The sequence below is a fragment of the Vipera berus genome, assembly GCF_964194415.1.
Source record: "Vipera berus genome assembly, chromosome: 13".
Classification (NCBI taxonomy): domain Eukaryota; kingdom Metazoa; phylum Chordata; class Lepidosauria; order Squamata; family Viperidae; genus Vipera; species Vipera berus.
The window spans coordinates 8,016,906-8,043,473 of NC_138216.1; the positions used below are offsets into that span (position 1 = coordinate 8,016,906).

The window sequence follows — 26,568 nt, forward strand, 5'->3', positions numbered from 1 at the left end:
TATTCTATTCCATTCTTACTCTACAATCTATTCTATTCTTCTATTCCATTCTTACTCTACATTCTACTCTACTCTACTCTAATTAAAATAAGAAGTACCTTGCTCCTCCAACAGTTTTTTCAGAAGAAAATTTCTGAAGGTATTGATTTGAAGGCTGCTAGCTGATGAAGTCTGGTTTGTTCTTATTTCCTCAGGGTGATAAAAGATAATTGAGTGGTTGATCTCTCTCAGAATTCCTAAATAGCCACAACTCCCTAACCAAAGGTTGATTTTCTGTAGATAATGGTTGGGTTCATACATCAGGCTAAGTGACTGACTATGGAATATGCATTATAATGGCTAGGTTCATCCAACGTGCCACTTGATTTAAGAATACATTTGCTCCAAATCTCAATATCAAGCACTCAAATTTTGAGCACGTCATTGTGGGGTTGCTGCGATGCTGGTCGTAAGTGTAAGGACTGGTTGTAAGTCACAGTTGCTAAACAAACAGTTGCAAGATGAGAACTACCTATTCTGCTCCAGAAATGAGTTAAAAACAAACCAACAAAAAAAAACCCCAAAAGCCAAGAGCCTGGATCCCTTTATTTGAACTTTGATCCGTTGGGAACAATACCTTGATCTGTTCAGCAGCTTTCTATGCTCCCTTGCTGAGAGAAAATCAAAGAAAGTTTTAAGTCATGCATAAAGGCAGTTCGCACACACAGGTTGGACTCCCTGACCTTAGCGCAGGTCGTGGGAATCTCCTGGTGGTCTCCTGCATCCCAAGAAACAGCCCCATTGTTTCAAAATGATAAATGCAGTGGCCAAGGTCCAAATGCTCCTGGAAAGCTTTGTTAAATCAAAGAGCAGGCAATCCCTTTTTTGAAATCCAGATTTTGTTAAAAGGGCCTATGTTGCGGCGCACGTTAGATCAGCTGCGCTTCCGAGCATTGGCGCGGAGGAATGAGTGGCGAAGCCCTAATTCTCTCCACGCCAGGAAAATCTATTTCTGCACAAAACGTTTGCAGATCGAGGTATTTGTCTAAAAGGCTGAGAAATCGAACTTGGTTACTGTTGATCAGCTGATGATCACCGGTGAGCCTAAGCGTGGGCTTTCCTCTAAAAAATTTGAAGAATTTAAAGAATGGAGTATCCAAAAAGCCATGATAATTTTCACATCTTCATGCCTGATTTTTCATCTGCTTGCAGGTTGTGTGTGTGTTTGTGAGAGAAAGAGAGAGAGAAAGCAGATATGCTACTATTTTGTTCATTTATTTACTTACTTATAAAATTTATATGCCACCAATCTCATTGTCAGGCGACTCTTAACTCTCAATCACTTGCACCATTTAGTAAACCGTTTGCATAGAAAAATGAGTCAAATCAGGTGTGCCCGTGCAGCATAAATTTACCACTGAATTCATAAACCCCGGCATGTAACTGCGAATTTGGTTATTCTTTCTTCCTCGACTTTTTCCAAGTGTGCAATTTTCCTCCTTTTCCCAGGCCATGCTTGTCATTTCCAACCCCCCCCCCCCCCCAATTACTGCTTCTTCCCCCACTACCCAAAAGGAGCCTTTTCAAAATCAGTCTCCCGGGATCCAAACAGGTTGCTTAGAAAAAGTTGAAGCAGAATTCCTCCTGCGATGGCCTGAATGTAAAAGAGGAAGGGTCCGTTGATCTGAGGCAAGCTGGGGGTTGAGGGTAAGAAGGTTCTTGGAGGTTCTGGAAGGTTCTGGCCCCTTCTGCGGACTTCCTGAACACCTGGCTTCTCTTCTTCCGAGTCTCTTCGTTCACTTCCGCGATGTGGGCTGCTTTGGAAGCTTAAGAGGGGTGGAAGGATAGAGATGAAAAGATTAACGCAAACACTTCAAAAGGCCGACATTGGCTACTCGCTCTGTTACCTTTTGTTTTCCAGAATTCTCTTCCCAGCTCAAGCAGTGAGAATCTGAAAGATGAAAATAGGCTGGAAAACAGCCTCTACGTTGACTTTCTTTCTGGAAACATCATACAACTAAAAACTAGGCCTAACAAGCAACTAGTTTGCCATACGAAGAGCGCTCCGTAATTTGATGGATATTGTCTTCCATATATTAACCCTTAGGAAGACAGCCAGTTCGGTCTAATGGTTAAGGCACCAGCCTAGAAAGCGGGAGAGGTGAGTTCTAGGCCGGTCTTAGGGATGAAAGCCATCTAGGTGACTATGGGCCCATCACTAGGCAACCGGTGAGTTCTAGTCCTACCTTGGCCACGAAAGCTAACTGGGTGACTTTGGGCCAATCACCAAGAGAGTTCTAGTCACACCTTAAGGCAGGGGTAGGCAACCTTGGCTCTTTTATGACTCATGGACTTCAACTCCCAGAATTCCTGAGCCAGCATGGCTCAACTTGGAAACCTCTCCCTTTTCCCTCAGCGTGGCTGGCTCAGGAATTCTGTGAGTTGAAGTCCACAAGTCAAAAAGCGGCCTAGGCCTAGGCCAGGGGTAGGCAATCTTGGCTCTTTTATGACTTGTGGACTTCAACTCCCAGAATTCCTGAGCCAGCCTGGCTCAACTTGGAAACCTCTTTCCCCTCAGCGTGGCTGGCTCAGGAATTCTGGGAGTTGAAGTCCACGAGTCGTAAAAGAGCCAACGTTGCCTACCCCTGTCTTAAAAGGCATCAAAGCCAGCTGGGTGAGCTTGGGTCAGTCCCTCTCTCTCAGCCCTGCCCACTTCAGAGGGTTGTTGTTGTGGGGAAAATAGGAGGAGGTGAGTGTGTTGGATACATTCGTCGCCTTGAGTTGTTTGCAAAAATAGTAAGGTGGGATACAAATGAATGAATACCATACAATATTTATATTCCAATGCTGTTTCCCAACTGCAACCTGGTCCCTGCCTATAAAGTAATAAAATTGGGATTTAAAAAAAGTCTAATTACGGTAATTAATTAGTAAGTAAGTAAAAAGCCCCCTTCTTCCTACCTGCTTGCAAGAGCTTCAGCTGCTTCTGCCTTTCCTCGGCAATTTTCGCTCTGTAGTCACCAAACATCAGCCGCATCACTTGGCGCTTCTTGGCCAAGACGGCTTTCTTGCTGCGCAGCGTCTTGATGGCGCAGAGAGCTTCCTCCACTGGGAGAAGTCAAGGACATCAAGACATGGGACATCTCAGCAGGTAGGACGTGTGGCGAAAATATGCACGCTCCTTCGGATGCCGTGCAGTGACCTTCCCTCAATTAGCCCTCAGCTGACGAGCACAATCGAGCCCAAAATTTCTGTTATTTGTTAGATGACTTTTGCCCCATTTTATGATCTTTCTTGCCCTGCTTGTTAAGTGAATCGCTGCAGGTGTTGAGTAACCTGGTTGTTAAGTGAATATGGCTTCCCCCATCGACTCTGCTTGTCAGAAAGTCGCAAAACGGGATGTCTGTGTGTGTGTGTGTGTGTGTGTGTATGACATGACCCAAGGCCACTGCAACCGTCATAAGTATGAGTCGGTTGTCAAAGTATCTGAATGTAAATCACGTGAGGATGGGGACGCTGCAAGGGTCGTAAGTGTGAAAAATGGTCACGTCACTTTTCTATAGCGCCGTTGTGACTTTGAACAGTCACTAAGTGAACTCTTGTAAGTCGAGGACTACGTATTTAGGGTGATGGAAAATTAAATACGGCACACACTTTAAAAACCCGCTAAATAAACTCAAATACTTTGGCCACCTAATGAGAAGGAAGGACTCACTGGAGAAGAGCCTAATGCTGGGAAAGGTTGAGGGCAAGAGAAGAAGGGGACGACAGAGAAGGAGGTGGCTGGATGGAGTCACTGAAGCAGTAGGCGTGAGCCTAAATGGACTCCAGAAATGGTGGAGGACAGGAAGGCCTGGAGGAACGTTGTCCATGGGGTCATGATGGGTCGGACACGACGTCACAACTAACAACAACAAATAAACAATTGCAGCGAATCTGTTTTCTCCCCAAGATAAAATTCAGAAGGGAATAAGTTTGGTTAAGTTCTCACTGGCTGCTGTCTGCTTCTGGAACTGTCCTTTGATATCTCAAATGTCGTGATATTGTTGGAATACACCCTGTGTTTTTAAGTCTCCCTGACAGGATGTTGACAATCCTGGAAGGAGCATCCTCAAAATAATAAATGGACTAGAACTGTTCCATTGTTCAATCAAGGTCAGTGACAGGATGAGAGGAAGCGATTGGGAAAGACCACAACTCCAAAACAGGAAAGACTGCGATAACAAAAAGTGCCTACATAACAGAATAACAGAGTTGGAAGGGACCCTGAAGGTCCTCTAGTCCAACCCCCCCCCCCTGCTCAAGCAGGAAACTCTTAATATAACATTTCAGACAAAATGGCTGCCCAATCTTTTCTTAAAAACCTCCAGTGCTGGAGCACCCACAACTTCTGGAGGCAAGCTGTTGCACTAATTGTTCTTACTGTCAGGAAAATTGTCAGGAAAGATGTTTATTGTGTCTTTTCCTTCTGAGTAGGAACTCCCAGACACTAGGACAAGTTTAGGAACCTGTGACCTTCCATACACTGTTAAAACAGATTATGTTTGAGTAAAATCTGATATCTAGTTTCATATACTGCACCAGCATGGCCTATGTTTGAGGCTGGTGGAACTTGGAGGACCCAGAGACCTTATCTTTACTGAAGATGAGAAACGATGTCCACAAAATTCTGCCTTTTTCTTCTCCTCAGCTCCAGAGTACCAGGAGTGGAGAAGGTCTGGCTTGGACAGCCGATCAAGAAAAAGGTAAAGTCCCCGTCAGTTCAGATTTGACTCTTGGTGACTAATGTAGTTTTCTTTCTGGCATCAGTATGGATGCGACTGGCTGATGCCATGATATAATACCTTGTTTTTTTCTTTCCCAGTCTAACCTTCGAGCTCTCTGGCCCAGGCTGAGAATTTTAATTTTAATTTTAACTGGGGTTTTATTTGTTCAGGGATGGATATAATTTTTTTTAAACTGTTTTTAACTTTTGTATTTTTTGTTTTAATCACCCTGTAAACCGCCCTGAGTCCTTCGGGAAAGGGCGGTATATAAATATAATAAAATAAATAAAATAAATAAATAACCTGGAGATTCTTCCATCGAAATATGGATCAGGCCTAATGCTGCTTGTCTTTTTTTTTTAAATAATTCAAGGTTTGCTGACTGCTGCCACCTACTGACTTCTACTAGATTCTTTTCTATGGAGAATCATTCACCATCGTAGCAAAAGCTATTTAGCTCTTTTTGATCATCACAGCCTTGAAATCCATGTAACAACCCCCCCCCACCCTTTTGGCGGTCCCTAAAATCCTCAAGACTTGTTTTGTTCTCTCGGGCCTCGGGTTGAGATGAGGTGTGGGACTCCTTGCTGGGTGTGTCCTTGTTATTCCTGTGTCCATCTGCATAGATTAGAATAGACTAGAGCTGGAAGGGACCCTGGAGGTCTTCTAGTCCAGCCCCCTGCTCAAGCAGGAGAACCTATACCGTCTCAGACAGGTGATTGTCTAGTCTCTTCTTAAAAGCTTCCAGTAAGCGGTTCCACCGGTTGATTGTCCTCACTGTCAGGAAGTTTCTCCTTAATGCCAGGTTGCTGAACCCAATCTTGTTTTGGCTTTTATTGGATTTTTTTTGTTTTAGGGTAATATATTGTGATCTGCCCAGAGTTAGCTGGAGGCGGAGGGCATGCTTAAGTTGAATTAAATAAATAAGCAAAAAACTGATTCCAAGCAAGCTAACTCACTCTGTTTTGGGGTAGATTTCTGAGTCTTCAGGCCGAGTTCCAGCTGTTCCACACACCAATCTACCTCTCTCTTCAACTGATCATCTGGCTGTTCAGGGGGAGGGGAGACAAAAATGAGTTGGGCACGGCATCTACCATCTTGTTTCTCTTAAGTTATCTCACTAGAGTTCTCTAACTCAGCGGTCCCCAAACTTAGCAACTTTAGGATGTGTGGACCTCATCTCCCAGAATTCCCTAGCTTTGGTAGCTACATTTCAAGTCAGATGTCAAGCAATAACATTTAATGTTAGCAGTCAATGTACTGACTTGGTTCTGGCATCACACTAAACCCTCGTTTTTTAACTGCATTATAGAATGTGAAACCTTAATTTATAACTCAACAGGGGCTGAGTTCACACAACCCACTCCTCTAAAACCTGAAAAACCCACGATGGCTTGTTGCCCAATCTCAAGCACTGAATTCAAACCGGGGAAAAGGAAGAAGTCACATGGAACATCTGAAGACCTTCAGGCAAGCTACTTTGAAACGCAACCATAGTGGCCCCTTGATTTTCCACCTTGAATGATCTACTGATAAAACATAAATTATTGCAGAGACTTAATCGGGGGGGAGATGAATACTCCTGCATCACTGATTATCACAACCAATCCTTAACTCAGGGGTCTTCAAACTTGGCCCTTTTATGACTTGTGGACTTCAACTCCCAGAATTCCTCAGCCAGGATGCCTGGCTGAGGAATTCTGGGAGTTCAAGTCCACAAGTCATAAAAGGGCCAAGTTTGAGGACCCCTGCCTTAACTCACTCACTGTCTTATCCCACATTCAACTTGGTCTTTACATGCCTGTAACATCTCAGATTGATCAGTTGTTCCTTGCCCACCAAGCTTGTCGTCTCCGTGTCCTCTGTCAACGTGTGCTACTTTTGACGGCGTGGGTTTCTTCTTCTTTTTTCTCTTGGATGATCCACCAGCTGCCACAGTCAATTTCTCTTCTGCAACCTCTGTTGAAGCTGTGTACCAATGATTTTTTTTTTAAAAAAAAAACTTAACCGTCTGCTATTTTTAATCAATAACAATAGATTTATATTACTTTGCATATCTTTCACTCGCCTCAAAAATTCAGGGAGGAGAAGGGAGGGAGAAGAAATATCTTCCGTTTTGTGGAATTATTGTTGTATAATTAATGCATTGCGGATAGTCGAGTGGCCACTGGCTCAGCTACTGGTCAAAGTTATGATCGCGGTGAACTGAGGGATGTATGAGGGTCATCATAGCTGCAGCCCTCACAGCGCTTCCATGATCATGTGATCGCGATTTGGGCGCTTGGCAATGGCTCACAATTACGCATGTCACAGCATTCTGCGGTAACGCGGTTGCCACTTGTGCTCTTCACTGCTGGATTCCAGCAAGCAAAGTCGGGGGGGGGAGGGGGAAGCTGGCCACAAATGGCGTTTACACACCTGCAGAGTGCTGTTAATTGCATAGGATTCACCAAAACAACCGCAGTGGGGACTGCCGCAACCGCTGTCGCAAGCTGGTGCGGTCATGTGACGTTGCACTTTGCAACCGCATTGCTGAGCAATAGTTGCTGATCCCAACTGCCAGAGATAAGTGAGGACTGCCTGTTTTAAACTCTGTAGAGCAGAGATAAAAGCCAATTCTACTAACCAATGGGTTAGCACTGGAATTAGTCGCCAATTTGTATAAGATCACTAGGTACATATTTCCTTCCAAGGCTTAATGAAACTTGGTGGTTCCCCCGTACCTACTTGGGTGTCTTCCAACCTTGGTACCTCTTGTATAGGATGTTCTTCACCATGTCTGCTTCCACAGTCCATCCCATCAGTCCTATCGGGTTGCGAAAAGGCTGGTTTCTCTGTTGTCACCATAGCTTCCTCCTTGGATGGGACGTCTATCTCTGGAGCTGCTTCTGCTGAAGCTCCAGAGCCAGGATCGGTGGCGTCAGCTGAAGCTGAAGAAGCATCCGGGATGATGAAGCTGAAAGCAAAGTCAGGTTGCCCTGTTCCAGTGGAGAAGTCCAGCATCCTTGAGAGACCGTTACCAGTAGATTGTTCTCTAGAGTCACCCAACCCATCTTCTTCTGCTGTGGTTCTATCCATTTCTTCTGTGGTTCTGTCAGGCAGGACAAAGTTAAACTGAAAGCTGTTATCGGATGATGCAAGCAAGGAAGTTGACACTGCAGAAGGACCGTTGGATTGCTTCCTGTACACCACACTGCCCAAAGGAAGAACATTTCCTTGTTGAATTTCTACCTGCACAGGCCTCACACCTACAGGGCAGAAACAGAAACATTAAATTCCCAAACATTCCCAACATTTAACTCCCATTGAATTACCAAAGCACACTCGACCCAATGCACCAAACTACATAACCTTTCAACAAATTAAAACCACATTTGATATGTCGTATGTAGTACCTGAAGCGTTAAACCGAATGTTGTGGAATTTGGCTCGAGGTTTACGAAAGTCACCAAGCCTAACTGGGTGTACACTGTTATAAGAAGAAGCTGCATTTGTAACGGCATCCTAATAAAGGTCTCTTCTCTTCCTGTTTGGTTGATGAGTTAGCTACAGGTTGTCCTTGACTTATGACTGGGCGCTTAGTGATTATTCGAAGTTATGCCAGACCTCAAAAAAGGGAACTTACGCCCAAGATTGATAATGTTGGGCCACTTCTGCAGTCACACAACTGAATTTCAGGTGAATAGCAAGACGGTAAACTCCATTACTGTCATATGTTGAGGACTACCTGTATTTGCCTGCTTCTCTAACGGAAGATCAAGCTCAAGCTGCTAACAGTAGCAAAAACAAGCATCCTGAGGTATCTAGAGATAGCCTTATAGAAAAAGGTATATTCCTGCCATATTATCAACGTCTGAAGTTTTCCCCAAATTTTCCTCCTCTGGTTATATTCACATGAGCTGACCGCCTCCATTTTTTTTTTGGCCACATCCTTAGCTGCTAGCGTAGTGGCTGGATCTGCTGGGTGTCGGATAAGGCAAGTAGAATGGATAGTTCATCATAAAGAAAACAGAAGGGCTTACAATTTTCATCCCTTTTTTTCCCAGCAGTCTCACCGACATCCATCTTTTGCTTCCTAATGTTCATTAAAAGAGCAGAATTCTACCCTCGTCTTCTGCAATTGGCTACTTTTGCTTAGCCTTGTCCGGACCTGGTACATTTCCAGTTGTTAAGATCCCTCATCAGCTGCCAGCATGGCCCAACAGGCAGCAAAGACGGAAGCTGTAAATCATAATAACTGGAACACTTCAAGTTACAGAAGGCTGTTCCGGCTGACTCTGCAGCAGCTGCTAGCGACTTCTAAGTATCATGATAAACTGGACTGACAGCATCTCGGGATGTGAATGTTTCATCTTATAACTCGGTGTCTTGTTGAGGAACAATGTTGCTTGGACCTAGGACAAAGGTGAGCAACTTTCGGACAACCCCACCTCCTACCTGCAGAGATCCTGTACGAGGGATCTGTCCTCAAGCCAAAGCAGCTTTTCTCTGCCCTCACAGCAAACCAGGTAAAAAGAAGGAGGGAGAGCAAAAGAAAACAAAACTTTTTTAAGGGGAGGATCATTGACATGCGGAAGGCAGGACAAATGCATTCAGGTGGCGACTAGAGCAGGAAAGAACCAAAAGACATATACATCAGGGTGAAAGAATTGGGAGAAGTAGAATGAGCGAGTGACTGACACAAAAGACAGGACCTGACAGCTCACCAGCTTTTGCTGCTCTCTCGTTCTCTTCAGCCATTTTGAGACGGTAATCTCCAAAGACGTGGTGCATCATTTGCCGCTTCTTCACAAGGGGAGCTTTACGGGAGCGCAATACTCTAAGGATGCGGCGTGTTTCATCAGCTGCTCTCAGGAACCAGAGATGAAGAATGTAACAGTTACTCATGAAACCCTGGCATTACAGATATGACTGGTTGCTTAGCAATTGTTTAATGTTACAGACCTCCCCAGAGCTACTTGCAACCCAGTTTTGAAGTTCCAATGGTTGTCCTCTCGCAGCCATGTGATTGCATTTGGGGATCTTGACAACCAGCTTGCATTTATGGCCATTTGCAGTGTCCTACTATCATGCGATGGTAATTTACAGTTTTTGCCAGAAATCGGCATTAATGTCCTGTCCCTGTGCAGCAGGTTTTCTCAACCTCAGCAACTTATGTGTAGACTTCAACTCCCAGAATTCCCCAGCCAGCATACTCGTTAAGAGAATTCTGGGTGTTGAAGTCACATATCTTAAGAAATGCTGAGGTTGAGATATCTCACTGTTTCAAATGGATCCGCTAGAAGAGGTTTTATTGTTTCCAACCTACCTTGTTTTGGAGTTGGGTTGAGACGCAAAAGACCAGTCTCCAGTTGAGTAATGCACCATTCCAGTTCATCTTGAAATGTAGGTTTGGGAGCCTGGATCAATGGGAAATGTACATGCATTAACGGCTGGTATTTTTAAAAAAAGGTGTTTGCACATGTTTGTCTGTGAAACCCAAATAACCTTTAAATCCCGGTGGTGTTGGTTGTGACAAAATTGCGGTGCTTGCTAATATTCCCTCTCCTACACAGTAATTAAAATTGCAGGACTCTTTAATGTTTAGTTAGCTATTCTGGGTCTTTTATATTGCTTTAATCTTAAGCAACTCAAGGCAGATCTGTTGCCACAAGGAACACATGTCTTACCTCTTCCATTAAGAAAGTTTGCACTAAGCGTTCTTCAGATATTTCCTGGTCTGTTCATCTAATAATAAAAGTTGACACAAAAACATTTACTGTGAAATCTTGGCTATTTTTTCCCCCCCAAAGGCCTAACTATGTTTGCTACATAACTGATAAGCATTTGTAGGAGTGACATTTTCTATATTGTGTAATTATCTTGTTCTCTTCTTTGCAGAGTTTCTTCTTTTATTCCATGTTTCTTTTATGTTAGTAATAACTTTATAGTATGTCATTGTGACCAAAATATTAAAACTCTCAGGTGCTCAGTTCAAGGATTCTTTAAAATTTGTTTTCTCCACCAGCCTGCTTCATCGGTATAAAGGATTTAAACTACATATTTTTGTATTTTTAGTGCATTATGAGTTGCCCAGTCATTGGAGTCAGGTGGCATCAAACAAAATCAAACTATAAACAAATGATAGGAGGCTCCACTCTGCTGAGAACAGCAAATCATTGGAACAGCAGAAAACAAGCAATAAGAAGCAAAAGAATCTACCTGACTTCAGATACTCAGTTCATTTAGAATATATAGAATTTAGAGTCAATCTGGTGCAGTAGTGAAGGTGCAGGTCTAGAAACTGTGAGTTCTAGTCAGGCCTTAGGCATAAAAATCCAGTTGGGTGACTTTGGGCCAATTCACCTCACAAGCTGTTGTTCTGGGGAAAATAGGAGTATTGGATGTTAGCAGCCTTGAGCTAACTAAATATGTATTTAAATCTACATATATAAATGTATTTATAAATATATGAAAAACTATTCCTTTCGTATATTTATATTTGTATATAATACAAATATTTATATATTTGTACGTAAATAGAGTTGTATATTTATATTTGGTTTGGTATATATTTTTAATTATACACTGCCAGACTCTATGAGATGGCTGGTCTTTAAATTTGATAAGTAATAATAAACAAATCACACACACACACACACACACTTTTTTTCCCGCAAGAGAACGGTGCTTATCCTGAACTCAAATACATTTTGCTCCGGGGTAACGTAATACCACTATTTACAGTTCTCTTTCAGGTCCTTAAAAATGCAAAACCACCCGTGCTCTACTTTAAAATTAAACAGGATTTGCAATCGGAATTCCTAACCACCACCATCCCCCCCCCCAAATAATAATAATAATAGGAATTAGTGCGAAGTCAAGGCTAACCGTGGGAGGACGGAGAAATAAAATATTAGTGGCTTGCTAATACATAAACCAAAAGCTCAAATCATGCATCTGCTGCAATGCGGCAGAGAACCGGCCTGGCGGGCTCTTAATAATGTTGCATTGGAAACTGAAATTAAAAGCAGGCAGTTGCTTCCCGACTCCAGCTCTCGTGCCCGACCAGGCCGCGCCTCGACCCCCCACCTCCCCTTAAATTTACACGGATTCCTCCTCCCTCGCTCCAATCCGGATCAATCCACTCCGAAAGATACTGAGGCCGAAATCCAGTTCCGTTACACTTTATGCGCGTTACTCCATTGGGAATCCCACCGCAAGCACGAGCAAGGCGGGCCCGGTCCGTCGCTGGACCGCTTCCCCCCCTCGCTCCGGAGCTCGGAAAATTCAGTTCCGCTTGGAAGCCGTTCCTCCCTCCGATTGGCTGGGAAGTCAGCTGTTTTGTCCCACTCAAGAGAACTGGGTCTATCTGTAAAGAAGACTTGGACTAGGACTTCAGGGGGGGTTGGACTACAATGCCTATTCTTCTCGCCAGCCTGGGAATGCTTTGCCTAAAGCACCCAAGTTCTCTCCAAAAATCTGGAAGCAAACACTGTGAAGAGTTGGTTCTTGCAGTGTACCAGTCATTTTTTCTTAACTTGTGAAAGGGTAGAGTTTTGCATTCACGTCTGTCATAAATGATCCAGTGGGGGATTATTATTATTTTTTCTTTATTTTTCCCTCTAATGCTGGGAAAGGTGGAAGGAAAGTGAAGGAGAGGATCAGCAGCAAGGGGAATGCACTGTTACAGGGATTAGGCATTGTTGGAAGCCCTGAAGGACCAGATTAGACACACCGATCATCCAGTAGGGAAGCTACCTATGTGGTTGTTAGGAGTCAAAAATGACTTAATGGCACATAATCGATCAATCCTCCCAGCAAAAAGATTTATTGAAAGTGAACATTCATCCGCCACAATCTCCCTCTGCTGGAGAAACAATACTGTGGACTGAACATTTTATTACCCTTTATAAAAGATATGCTTTTAAGAAACATTTCCAAAATAAAAGAATCAGATGAAATTGCTACTTGGCTGGAATCACAATGCCTGAAAATTTAAATCCACAGCATGTCAAAAAGAAGAAATAAAAATGTAACGAAGCCAAAGAAACCCACTTTGCAAAATAATAATGATAATAATGATGATGATGATGTTGAAAGAAACCTTGGAGGTCTTCTAGTCCAACCCCCTGCTCAGGCAGGAAACCCTAGGGGCCAAGGAACCTTTGGATGTCTGCAGATAGATTTCAGGGGATTCTTAATCTTGGACAGGAACATTATTACCTTTATTTCCACAAACATCTTAACTTATATATATATATAGAGAGAGAGAGCTAGCTTTTCATTCAATAGAGTTTATAGCTAAGTATGGCCTCCAGACATCAAAAATGTTTGTTCGAACCAATGTATCTCAGTATCTAAAATCAGTATACCCTTAAAAAGTGTATTGCCATTATGATTTCATGGATTAATAAAGAAGTGTGTACTCGCCTCCCACTTGGAAGGTTGAGAGTTCAAATCCTAGTTAGCGGCAGATGTTTCTCTCTCCTAGGGCGCAAAGAAAAAAATGTCTATGAACTCCACATAGGCAATCAGGAAGGGCATCGGGCCAGTAAATGCTCAGCTCCACCCAGTCGCTCCGACTCTCCCCTGAATTAGAGGATTACAGCAGACATGTCAAACACAAGGCCCGGGGGCCGGATCCGGCCCACGAAGCGGTTTCATGTGGCCCGCGAAGCCATCCTGGAAACAGTGAGGGAACAGCCCCCACTGCCTTGGCCCTGGCCCAGAGACCCTCCTTCTGCCAGAGACCCTCAGATCTGTCCCACTCCTGCCCAGGCCCCCATAGGCATCCTTGATGCGAATGATGTAGAGCTGGCCACACCCACCCAGTAGGCCATACGCACTCTAGCCACGCCCACCCAGTAGGCCACGCCCACCCTGGCCATACCCACCCGGCCCCCTGAGGGCAACCGCAATGCTGATGCGGCCCTCAATGAAATTGAGTTTGACACCCCTGGATTACAGGGTTGTAAAAAGGGAGTTTTTAATGCATATATTCTGTATACATTAGGCTGTCAAACAAATGATTTTTGCGGGGTGCCCATTACCTTGGGGTTTAATATCACCCCAGATTTTTAGACCGGCTGCTCAGGCAAATCCAGTCAATGTAACGGTATTGTATAGAGTTAGCTTCAAATGGGACCAAGCAGATGCCTCCTTCCCAAAGCTTCATCCAAATGTTAAAGAGGTTGCGCTGAAAGACAAAGAATGAAGCGCTCTGGGGGGAAAAAGGGCTGCTGTTCCCCAGTAGGTCTCTTGATTTACAGCGAGAAATGTCCCTGTCAAGCTCCGGAAGGAGTCCCACCTTGTGTCTGTGGGACAGCTACCTGGATCAACTCGAGGAGAAAAGTTCTATCACCCTCCACAGGAAGGAGGGCAGCCAATGCTACAGTTGAAGCAGGACCTTTTGAAGAGTATGGAGAAAAATGAGGCAAACCAGAAGGCTTTAGGGAAAAATGGAGCTACGGGTCACTCCAGGTCCTCCTCTGCCTTCAGTCTGAAGCGCTGCCCGTCCAGCAATGCAGTTTCAGAAGGTGAAGTTGCCTTGTTTCCACACCTCTTCGCCATCAATATAAGTGGCCCGTACATGAAGACTTTCATCCAGCAGCACAAAATCTGTAGGAAAAAAAAAGAAAGAAAATGATGCCTCTCACCCCAAGCTTGGTCACTGCCGGTAGGAATTTTAGGCGCTACGATATAGGAGAGATGGGCGTCACTATCCCAAAGGTGCTTTTTTCACGAGGCGACTGGACTTTCTTGTTTTTCTTTGAAGACCTTCCGCTTCTCCTCCAAGAAGCTTCTTCGGCTCTGACTGGATGGTGGGGAAGTCAGAGCCGAAGAAGCTTCTTGGAGGAGAAGCGAAAACGTCTTCAAAGAAAAACGCAAAAGCCCAGTCGCCTCGTAAAAAAAGCACCTTTGGGATAACTATGAGCCGGATGACGGAGAATCTCCACAGACCGATGGACATAGCTGTTTCAGCCAACCCCAACTGAAACTGGCCCAATCGGTCCAACTACGCCTCCCATAATTCTTCATTCAGCAGAGAAAGATAAGGCAGACGGGCTTCTCCAGGGAGAGAATTCCATGAATGCCACAAGCAGGGAGGTTGCAATCCTTGCAACACACCCAACATCTAAAGCAGTGATGGCGAACCTTTTAGAGACCGAGTGCCCAAACTGCAACCCAAAACCCACTTATGTATTATCAGGTGCCGGGTGGGCGTGGCCCATTGGGTGGGCGTGGCTGCACTGGTAACGGCAAACTGGGACTAAAAAGTTCAATCAATCAATTCCAACTTTGCGAGATCTTTTTTTTCCCCGCGAGAAGTTGAAATTGATTGATTTTTTAATTTTTTTTCACACGGCGGCGAAGGCCTAAAGCGAAAAGGTTTTATAAAACCCAGCTGAAGGCCTAGGACTGGGGCGACGGCGCGCATGCCCACAGAAAGGGCTCTGCGTGCCACCTGTGGCACGCGTGCCATAGGTTCGCCACCACGGATCTAAAGGATGTAAGGTAGGATAAGAGGACAAGAGATTTGTGGTTTGGATTCCCAACCTCTGAAGCAGTGATGAAGGTACTGCTGGATCAGAACCAGGGAGAACGAGATCCAATCACCCTTCAGCCAGCCCCAGAAGATCTCTGGGTGACTTTAGCCCAGCCCTTTGTTTTCAGCTCAGCCTATCTGACAGGATTACCAACGGATTCCATGTTGAACTGGAAAGAGTGTGATCCAAATTCAATCCTTATAAGAGCAAAATACCTGCGTCGGTATCATAATTCAAGGTTCCTTTTCGGTCCTCGATATTTAAGAGCTGAGCAGGGTGGAGAGAGGCAGCCTCCAGGGCTGTTTCTAATGAACAAGCTGCAAAACAGAAATGGGAGTTGTTGCTTAGTTCACAGCAACAATGGCAAAGAGCTCTTCGCTTGGACGGTGCAACCCTTGTCCATTCTACAGCACTTCTGAACGGGCAGGAGACTCTATGATTGACAGTCTGTCTAGGCCAGTGTTTCTCAACGCTGGGGATTTGGAGATGTGTGGACTTCAATCTTAAAATTCCCCAACCAGGGAATTCCTGTGTGGGAATTGAACCTTCACTTGTGGACCTGATCTTTCGCACCTGACACTGGGTTGTTACAAGGGCCACCTATTTTTTTTGGGGGGGAGGGGGTAGGTTTACAAATAAATCCTCAGCAGATCTGGCTCCCCAGGAGATGGCAACTCTCTGTCCTAGTAGGCCAGACTCTCCTTACCAGTGGCATCCCTGAAATGTCGGACACAGGTGTCCATGGTGGAGATGCTTCCACTCAGTGTTTTGGTACCTGGAAAGAGAGGAGGAGGAAGAGGACGAGGAGGAGGAGGAGGAAGATGATCAGCTTTACATGCAAAGACAGTTGGATGGGGATGATGGGAACTATAGTGCATCTCACAGGTTCTCACAAGACCTTTCTGGGTCTTGGGGATAGAGCTTAGGGAAAAATAAGCCCACCTATTTGAGTGGCCAACTGAGATTTCAGCCTAGGAGTGCCCTTACCTGCAATGTAGGTTTTTGCACCTTCTACCTCTACCACCAGCTGGCCCAGAGTGTGTCTGCCAGGGGGAAGTCCCATCGCTGGGATGGCATCTGTCACCAGGACCAGACCTAAGGAGGGATAATTTGCACCTCTTAATTCCACCTGAAAAATCACTTCACTGTTGCCAACATATGGTTAACCTGGTTTTCAGGCACCCCAATGAATGGACCCAATCATTTCCAGCTTATGTAAAATATGTAAACGCGATTGCATTAAAGTGTCTTCAAACCAATGTTAAAACTTTGAGTGAACTGAACTGTACTCTCTCTTTGGTGTCTTCCATCTTTATACCAAAAACCATCCCAATATACACAGACAACAGTGGACCAAAGTAACTAAAAAGATACCCCTTCTCATATCAGGGGAGGGGTCTTCCTTGTGGAGACAGACCTTGAGGGTGAGCCCGGTGTGCGATTCGCAGAGCGGCAGGATTCGTGTGGATCCCATCTGAGATCATGCCATAAAACACTTGCTGATTGGGAGGAATCTTGTCACTTGTGAGAAGCCCCACGATCCCAGGGTCCCGATGGTGGAACTGCACAAGGAAAGTTAGGACACAAGGCAGTGAGTCCATGGATTAGGAAGAAGGACTACAAAACCTACTGTTCCATTTCTTGACTAGACCAGGGGTAGGCAACCTTGGCTCTTTTATGACTCGTGGACTTCAACTCCCAGAATTCCTGAGCCAGCATGGCTCAGCTTGGAAACCTCTCCCTTTCCCCTCAGCGTGGCTGGCTCAGGAATTCTGGGAGTTGAAGTCCACGAGTCATAAAAGAGCCAAGGTTGCCTATCTCTCCGTCTAGACCATACGATCTGGGCAGTCTCCTCAGAGGCGAAATCACAATCCAGAATTCTGTGGAACGGTGGGTTTTCCAAGCCCCAGGAGTGGATTCGAATACCGACAGTCCTCAATTTACAAATCATTTGTTTAGCAACCGACTGAAGTTACAACAGCACTGAAACAAGTAACTTGGCAACCACTCGGTTAGGATGCTGGAAATGGAAACTTGCCTAGGTACTACTCACAGGTAACATGGCATTGAAGAGGTGAGTAATGAAGGTAGCTCCATGGCAAACAGCCTCCTCAGCCTGAGATAGATTAGCCACAGAGTGACCTAGAAAGAAATGGAGAGAACTCTACATTATGTTCCTTTGGGACCTTTTCCTGGTGTATTGAATCACTTAGAAGAGTTTTTCAAACTTTCAAAGCATGCTGGCTAGGGAATGAGAAAGGAAGTGCAAAAACATTTGCTAGTTTTGCCCAATTGGGTGACCCGCTATGACTAGCAGGACCTATCTTGACCTGACATTTGATGGGAGTGAATAAAACAGATCCACTTTCGGGATTACTCCTTCCAAACAAAATATTCCTTCTAGCCACGCAGGGGATATTGTTAGCATTCCCATTGCGGCTGCTGTCTTTAGGGAGGTCAGAAATGACACGTGCATGATGACGTCACTATGAAAACGCCACAGCTTCTATCCTGAGGCAAGTATGGAAGTGCACACTATAGTCCTGTTGTCATGGTTCCGATGAATGAGACAAATCAAACAAATTGCAGGCATATTATTTATCTAAAAAGTCTTAGTAATGAACCGAAACACCGGCACTCATGGAGGGATGAATCTGAATCTGAAATCTCCTCCCCCACAAACCCAGCGTAACACACACACAATCCCCACACACAATCCCCGCCCTTATCTACACGTCATAAATCATATTATCCAATTAGTTTTACATATGAGGTTTCACTTCCCATTCTGTACGTGCGCGGCTTTTTGCAATCTTATCACAACTTCCCGGTGATTTCCTCCCTCCCAAATGAAGCAATTAAAATAACAGGCTGCCTCTTATATTGTCAGTGCAAAAACATGTCAATGTTTGCAGCATTGACAACTGTGATAACGAAACAGGATGATCACCTTGGTGACCTTGGTGATTTGCTGGGAATGCACCTATGCCTCCCACGGCATAGCGCCCCGACTGAACTTCTCAATCCTTCAGTACTGAGGGGCACATGACATGGATTTCGTAAATTGCTAGCTAACATCATTACTTTCTGTTTTAATTTATTTTCTCTCTTTTAAAGTGACGTTCAGGTTTGCTAGCTTTTAACTGTTCCCAAACTGATAAAAACAGGCTCCAGATAAGAAAAAATCTGTTAGTACAAATCAGGAGTTCGGTTTCTCTTGTGAACTCCAAGCAACCTTTTTCCTTACAACTCACGCCCCTTTTTGACATCCACCTCCTTTTAATGAACATGCGTGATATTAAGGGATGCAAATACGTAACACGTCCGACTACATGCGACTGATTTCCTATGCAAAAGGGAGATCACTTTTATCCTGTCCAATCAACGTCCCTCTTGGAAGTTTTCTTTGTTTTGTGTGAACTATAAAAAGGAATGAACCCTGGGGCTCAAGATTCTCTCTCTCCTTTTTCATACAGAGATCCCAATTTCTTTCAGGGTGCCCTAATAAACGGCTTTTAAATGATCTTCCAACTCGGTTGCTTATTGGGAAGGTAAAACCGAGGCAGAACCTAGGACCAGATTTGGCTATCGGTTCCCAGGGACAAAGTTTACCCAACGATACGCAGATGCCTCTCTTGGTCAACTCCCGGATCACTTCACTGCTACGTTTCATCTCAGGTGCCAAGGTGATAATCCGGACACAGTCCAGGCTCCCATACATGGCGAGCAAATCCTGAAAGGCTCCCGACTCAAAAGTACGGAGGTAATTTTCCGGGTGAGCCCCCTTCTTCTCTTTGCTGATGAAGGGACCCTCCAGATGAATCCCTGCCAAAGGAGAAAGACATCCAAAGCTCTGGAACAAGATGAGGCAAGCTAGTGTGGACAGCCGGACCACTGAAGGGTATAATATGGGGGCAGGAGACCTATGACAAACTTCAACTGAAGTGAAGATCTGTAGCAAATTTTCCAAATCCCAGGCCGTTAGCCATGATGGTCTAGAGCAAAGGTAGGCAACCTTGGCTCTTTTATGACTCGTGGACTTCAACTCCCAGAATTCCTGAGCCAGCCACGCTGAGGGGAAAGAGAGAGGTGTCCAAGCTGAGCCATGCTGGCTCAGGAATTCTGGGAGTTGAAGTCCACGAGTCATAAAAGAGCCAAGGTTGTCTACCCCTGCCCTAGAGTTCTTGAAGGTACTGACACCCCCCACCCTCCAGAAAGGCACCAGATTAGAGAAAGGTGCAAAGGATCTTTTATCTTTCTTACCTCATCAAAAGATACAACTATTAAAGATGAATGACTCTTATTCACCTAGGACACCAGCTCCATGAGGTCCTCCATTTTGTACACGGATCTGAGGCAGCACCTATTAGGAGAGGAGACATTGAGACCACTGTTACTGAATGACATGTGTGGGTATTTGGCGATAAAATGTAGAGGTAGTCCTTGACTTACAACCATTTGATTAGTGGCTGTTTGAAGTTACGACGGCACTGGTAAAAGTGAACTTATGAACCTTTTCACACTTACGACCACTGCCGCATCCCCATGGTCATGTGATCAATATTTAGTCGCTAGGCAACTGATTCATATTTCTGACGGTTGCAGTGACCCTGGGCCGTGTGATCCCCTTTTGCGACCTTCTGCCAAGCAAAGTCAATGGGGAGGCCAGATTCACTTCACAACCGTGTTACTCATTTAACAACTGCAGTCATTCACGTAACAACTGGTCACAAAATGGGGCAAAACTCACTTAACCAATGTCTCACTTTGCAACAGAAATTTTGGGCTTAGCCGTGGTCATGAGTCAAGGACTACATGTAGTCTTCTTTCTTTGCTGAATTCACTTCTTCAGCAACACCGTTTTATAAAACCAGATCAAAAAGAACCGGTAGGGGAGATGGAGAAGGTCCCTCTTGACCCACCAACAAAAGGAAGGGGTCAGGATGAAAGAAAAGTGGGGAAAACTAAGCCAGAGTTAACCAGGATTAATCAGGAGTGTACATAACTTTGGGGGAAAAAACAAGCTCTATTGTGGTGGTGGGCATTGTATGAATCAAGTCCATATTCAGCCTATTATACCCAGATCTCTGATTATTTCTGTAATTATTTCTATTCTAGTTGGCCCATAGAGGCTCATTTCTACAACCCCAAACAGACCACAGGAAACAGAAACACAACAGGTTCTGAAAGATTGTTCATATGCAACTAATGCAGAATAATGATCTGATTTAGTGATTGGACTTACATCACATAAAGCCATTGCTTGATCTGGATTTCCTGGCTAATCTAAAATTAATTCTTTACCAGACAGAGTTAGATTTCGTGTTTTCTCCAGGCGCTCAATCATGCTGGCTCAGGAATTCTGGGAGTTGAAGTCCACGAGTCATAAAAAGAGCCAAGGTTGCCTACCCCAGACCTAAACCATCCACCTTGGTTGACCAACTATAATAGAGAGGCCAGGTTTACACAATCCCTCAAATCAAAGCAATCCATGTTACAGCTTTGGATCTCCTCACCTTGTGATAGACCGAGGATGGTGAGGTCACCATGGTTGGGCAAAATGAAGTCACTCCGCTGGACAGTATCTTCTGGCCAACCAGTGAAATTCCTGCTTGCACATCATCTGTAGCCAGGGAAAAATCTACTCCGAAACCTCCTGAGAAGACAGAAGGAGACGCCCATCCTTGCTATTTAGGTTATCCAGTGACTTGCCTCTGTGCAAGTCATGTTTATACACCTGGATAATATGCTCTGCAGATGGAGGGATTAACTTATTTTTGGTTCCCAATGGCAAAGTATCTTTGGAAATGGAATTGTCCTTTCCCTATCCATTCTGTTTGAGGCTGGTTACCGCATAATCCTCAGATTGCTTCCTCGCAAGTAGGTTGAACTTCCATTAGCCAAGTTGGCTAGTTATCGATCGTAAACATCTCCCGGGAGATGTCCCTTTGTAGTGAGATGAGTGGCAAATACATTTAACAAATACCTCTCACTGTCTTTCTTTGTGATCCGATTTTACAGCAAGGCCATGAAGACTTAGATTCCAGCATGGTCCAAGCAAATAAAATATGCAAGCAGATATTTCTGTAGGGGATGACCAGGCTGAGCCCGACGGAGGGGTCAAATGCATCATTAGTCTGGAGTCCCTTTGTGCTCACAAGAGATTTAAATCCAGCCCACCTTGAATTATGTTTACTCTTATTTACCTCCAATTTGCTTTGACTGTTAGTAGTTCAGATTCTTGTAGAGCTTAAGATTGCAATAAACCTATATATTTATTTGAACTTCCTAGACTCCTGATTTCCAATACTTGATTATCTAGCTATATCTATCTATCTATCTGGGACGCGGTGGCTCAGTGGGTTAGGACGCTGAGCTTGTCGATCAGAAGGTCGGCAGTTTGACGGGTCGAATCCTGAGTGCCGCCTAACAGAGTGAGCGCCTGTTACTCGTCCCAGCTTCTGCCAACCAAGCAGTTCGAAAGCACGTAAAAAATGCAAGTAGAAAAACAGGGACCACTATGGTGGGAAGGTAACAGCGCTCCGTGCACCTTTGGCGTCTAGTCATGCCGGCCACATGACCACGGAGACGTCCTCGGACAAGCGCTGGCTCTTCGGCTTTGAAACGGAGATGAGCACCGGCCCCTAGAGTTGGAAACGACTAGCACGCATGTGCGGGGGAACCTTTACCTTTACCCTATCTATCTATCTATCTATCTATCTATCTATCTATCTATCTATCTATCTATCTATCATCTAAGTCCAGCCCACCTCAAATTCTGTTTACTCTTATTTACCACCAATTAGCTTTGACTGTTAGTAGTTCAGATTCTTGTAGAGAGCTTTAGCGTACGATAAACCTATACATTTATTTGAACTGCCTGGATTTCCTGATTTCCTGCGCTTGACAATTTCTGCATCACTTGGATTGTGGCACTTGGTTTACAGAAGTAGTTGAAATCCCTTACCGTTGATTTGTACATCAATGAAGCCCGGTGCCAGGATGCTGCCTTTGCAGTCCAGCTGGATATCTGCAGACTTTTTCTCATCGAAGAACACCTTCTCTGGGTTTAAGATCTTCCCGGCTCTTACCCATAGATCCTCTCTGAAAACAGAATGAGCTAGCCATCCAATTCTTAGATAAGAGTTCCACTTGATCTCTCCTTTGGCCAATCAACCAAAGGCAGTCCTCTGCTGGAATCCTACCTATAATTTATTCTGCAGTGAAGAGACTTTTATTCACCATCCAGGGAGTCGGCTAAACGAGGGTTTGGTTCTGTCAATTTTTACTGAGAGTAAGCAGGTGATGGAAGAGAGGGCTAGTGGGCACTGGCTTTTAAGGGAGCCTTCTCTTGACTTATGAAGTTGTCTGATCCCCAGGTTTTCCCTTTGTTTTTATTTTTTTTATTTTTATTTTAATTCCATTTATATCCCGCCCTTCTCCGAAGACTCAGGGCGGCTTACAAGCTTAGCAGTAGCCTTCATTCTATGTATATGCCTGCTTATTAGGGCTTTCACACACACCCCAAGCGGCATTATTACAAAGTCAGCTTATTGCCCCCAACAATCTGGGTCCTCATTTTACCTACCTCGGAAGGATGGAAGGCTGAGTCAACCTTGAGCCTGGTGGGACTCGAACCTGCACTAATTGCAGGCAGCTGGTGTTACTTAAGGAGGCATTAGCCCACTGCTCCACCAAGGCTCTTTTTTCCCCTTTGGGGAAAATTCTGGAGAAGATGGTTGGAGATGATTGTTGTGAGGTGACCAAAACTCAGTGATTACCACCAAAATGTTAAAAAAGTGTTATGGAATGCAGTGGACTGGATTCCCAGAAGGGAGGGGCTGTGTTTCAGAGGAGTAGGAGGCAACTGAGTTCAGATAGTTTGTGTGAGAGAAAGAGGGTAAAAACAGTCTCTGCCTAACAGTTCCCAGAATATATGCTTCACGCAGGTAGTAGTCTGCTTCAGTTTGACAATATTTTGTCTATAGGAGTGGGAACCATAAAGAATCCTGCTTGGAAGATACACCGCTTATCTATTTGGCTTTGAGGGCCTGACAGAAAGATATAATATGTAAACAAATGGAGCAATACGTATTATCAGTTCCTTTCTACCTGGAGGACATTAACCTTAGCAGAATGTTCTTTGAAAGAGAATACTTGTAGCTCAGGGTTGAAATGGGGAGTTCCTGGTGTTCTCTGAGGGTTGGTTTTTTTTGCAGACGTTTTAATTGCCAAATTAAGTAACATCATCAGTGCTGGAAGGGAGTGGGGTTTGTGGAGTGGAGGAGGACGAGGACTGTGGAGTCCTTGGTGCTCTCTGAGCTTGGTTGTTTTCTTGTAGACGTTTCATTACCAAACTAGGTAACATCACCAGTGTTAGAGGGGAATGGGTTTTATTCTCTGTTTATATACAAGCCCATTTTAGCACTGATGTTACTTAGTTAGATAATGAAACATCTGCAAGAAAACAACCAAGCTCAGAGAGCACCAAGGACCTCACAGAATATTCTTTGTCATAGCTATCTTACCCATTTCCATTAGAACAAGGGTCTTCAAACTTGGCCCTTTTATGACTTGTGGACTTCAACTCCCAGAATTCCTCAGCCAGCGGGCCTGGCTGAGGAATTCTGGGAGCTGAAGTCCACAAGTCATAAAAGGGCCAAGTTTGAAGACCCCTGCATTAGAAGCGTAACATTCCATGCTCAGATCTAAACCATTAGAACAAGATGGAAGAGTAAAATAAAGTCCTCACCTTTGTAGGACGTGATCCTTTAAAATCCGGCAGTTGGTAAATTGGAGGATTGGTGCATCCACAGTGGATTTATGGCATGGCATCCTTCAGGCACACGTGTGAGGCAACTATCAGAAACAGCACGGAGAGAACATGAAGGAAACCATATTTAAGCCATATTTCTTCATCTATTATGCAAGCCTTGGTTTGTTTAGTCATGATTTACTGTATCAGAAAACAAAACTGTTGAACGGGTTAAAAGCAATATGGGAACACGATCTATTGAAGCCCCTTTGCATCTTATTTTATTTAATTATTCAATTTTTTTATCCTGCTTTTATTACTTTATGTAACTCAAGGCAGCGCACTGTACCTTGAAACGTAATGAGTTGATAGCTTTCTTACAGGTTGCAGCAAGAACGTGGAAGGCAGAAACAGATTTGAACGTTTAACGTTTAACCCTAATCCCAACCCCACCTTACTCCTAATCCTATAAAAACTTATCATATATAAAAAAACTAATCATATGTATATATATATAAACTAATTATATATATGTTAAGTGTTTGTTAAGTATTTTAGAATACCTTGCTAGGCCCCAAACACGGGACAAATTTCTCTCTCTCTCTCTCTCTCTATATATATATAAATATATATAAAGGTAAAGGTTCCCCGCACATGTGTGCTAGTCGTTTCCAACTCTAGGGGCCGGTGCTCATCTCAGTTTCAAAGCCGAAGAGCCAACGTTTGTCCGAGGACGTCTCCGTGGTCATGTGGCCGGCATGAGTAGACGCCAAAGGCGCACAGAACGCTGTTACCTTCCCACCGGAGTGGTCCCTGTTTTTCTACTTGCATTTTTACGTGCTTTTGAACTGCTAGGTTGGCAGAAGCTGGGACGAGTAACAGGCGCTCACTCTGTTACGCGGCACTCGGGATTCAACCCGCCAAACTGCTGACCTTCTGATCGACAAGCTCAGCGTCCTAACCCACTGAGCCACCACATCCCTACATACTAATTATATATATATATATATATGTATATGTATATGTATATGTATATGTATACACACACACATATACACACATATACACACACTAATTATATATATACTAATTATACATATACTAATTATACATATACTAATTATATATATAGGGATGCGGTGGCTCAGTGGGTTAGGACGCTGAGCTTGTCGATCAGAAGGTCGGCAGTTTGGCGGGTCGAATCCCGAGTGCCGCGTAACAGAGTGAGCGCCTGTTACTCGTCCCAGCTTCTGCCAACCTAGCAGTTCGAAAGCACGTAAAAAATGCAAGTAGAAAAATAGGGACCACTACGGTGGGAAGGTAACAGCGTTCCGTGTGCCTTTGGCATCTAGTCATGCTGGCCACATGACCACGGAGACGTCCTCGGACAAGTGCTGGCTCTTCGGCTTTGAAATGGAGATGAGCACCGGCCCCTAAAGTCGGAAACGACTAGCACGCATGTGCGGGGGAACCTTTACCTTACCTTTACCTAATTATATATATAGTAATTATATATATACTAATTTTATATCTATCTATATCTATCTATATCTATCTATCTATCTATCTATCTATCTATCTATCTACTAATTATACACACACACACACACCAGATTTCGGTTTTAGGGTTCCCTCTGTTGCAAAGAGAGTATTGTTATCAGCACCTCAAGAGCAAAAGACACGTGAAGCTGCCCCCCTTTTCTAGGCACAATTCCGAGCACTCTTGGTGGCTCATGAAAGAGAACCCCCAAAGCTGGTGCTCAGCCTCTTTCTCCCCCCACCCTCCACATTAATTCCCGTAGCGGAGGGTCCAAATTGAAGGATTAGTTCTTGCTGCAACCTAACCCCCCCCCCACCCCCGCCGGCTTCTCCAGCAATCTTAGTGCCGCAATCTTCCTGCACTTTAGGACGGCAAAATCTTGCAAAAAGTCATCTCCACACACACACACACACACACCCCAACGGTCCATCTGGGATCCTGTCCGGGGGAGGGGGGGGCACTGAAACCGCCTGTCCGTCATTGCAGAGGGAGGAGACCGCGCCGCCCCACCCGCCGGTGCCCCAATGCCAGCCGGAGAGGCAGCGGAGGCTTCCCCGGGGCTGGGAAGCCTTCTCCGGGGAAGCGAGGAGCCCAGAAGCCGCCCCGGGCTTACCCGCCCAGCCTTTTCCCCGCCCGGTGCCAACTTCGCTCTGTCGGGGCTGCCCGCAAGATTCCCGGTCCCGGTCACGTGACAGAGCGCGCGGCACGCCAGCTGATGGGCAATGGAGGGAGGATCACGTGAGCGGCGGCGAGGAGCCGCCATGATGGGAAGGGAAGAGGAGCGGCTTTCGCCGGCCGCCGCCGCCGCCATCTTGGTGAGGTAGCAGCGATCTGTGTAGAGCAGGGGTCTTCAAACTTGGCCCTTTGATGACTTGTGGACTTCAACTCCCAGAATTCCTCAGCCAGGCTTGGTTTTCTTGTAGACGTTTCATTACCAAACTAGGTAACATCATCAGTGTTAGAGGGGAATGGGTTTTATTCTCTGTTTATATACAAGCC

At 44.8% G+C, this 26,568-nt stretch overlaps 2 protein-coding genes across 7 annotated transcripts; both read right to left on the reverse strand.

The window, feature by feature from the left end:
• Positions 1–1,233: 1,233 nt before the first annotated feature.
• Positions 1,234–14,246, reverse strand: LOC308674205 (UPF0488 protein C8orf33 homolog). 4 transcript variants are annotated; one of them, XM_081338506.1, is made up of 11 exons: positions 13,778–14,246; positions 13,158–13,214; positions 10,947–11,106; positions 10,415–10,472; positions 10,054–10,144; positions 9,452–9,589; positions 7,469–7,993; positions 6,543–6,713; positions 5,705–5,788; positions 2,941–3,087; positions 1,234–1,805 (listed from the first exon to the last, which is right to left on the reverse strand). In XM_081338506.1, exons 4-11 carry the CDS (start codon positions 10,421–10,423, stop codon positions 1,597–1,599), a joined length of 1,374 nt encoding a protein of 457 aa, XP_081194632.1. In that variant the 5' UTR covers positions 10,424–10,472; positions 10,947–11,106; positions 13,158–13,214; positions 13,778–14,246; the 3' UTR covers positions 1,234–1,596. The 4 variants fall into 4 exon arrangements, with proteins under 4 accessions (XP_081194632.1, XP_081194629.1, XP_081194630.1 ...); XM_081338503.1 differs by having other exon boundaries at positions 5,705–5,792; positions 6,547–6,713; positions 13,778–14,245; XM_081338504.1 differs by lacking the exons at positions 13,158–13,214; positions 13,778–14,246 and adding an exon at positions 11,833–12,053 and having other exon boundaries at positions 5,705–5,792; positions 6,547–6,713.
• AMDHD2 (amidohydrolase domain containing 2) lies at positions 14,145–26,252 on the reverse strand. 3 transcript variants are annotated; one of them, XM_081338508.1, is made up of 12 exons: positions 26,183–26,252; positions 24,027–24,133; positions 22,242–22,378; positions 20,791–20,930; positions 19,583–19,637; positions 18,887–19,099; positions 17,328–17,416; positions 16,692–16,836; positions 16,262–16,369; positions 15,981–16,049; positions 15,490–15,591; positions 14,145–14,345 (listed from the first exon to the last, which is right to left on the reverse strand). In XM_081338508.1, exons 2-12 carry the CDS (start codon positions 24,107–24,109, stop codon positions 14,257–14,259), a joined length of 1,230 nt encoding a protein of 409 aa, XP_081194634.1. In that variant the 5' UTR covers positions 24,110–24,133; positions 26,183–26,252; the 3' UTR covers positions 14,145–14,256. The 3 variants fall into 3 exon arrangements, with proteins under 3 accessions (XP_081194634.1, XP_081194633.1, XP_081194635.1); XM_081338507.1 differs by lacking the exon at positions 26,183–26,252 and adding an exon at positions 25,987–26,143; XM_081338509.1 differs by lacking the exon at positions 26,183–26,252 and adding an exon at positions 24,379–24,396.
• Positions 26,253–26,568: the final 316 nt, after the last annotated feature.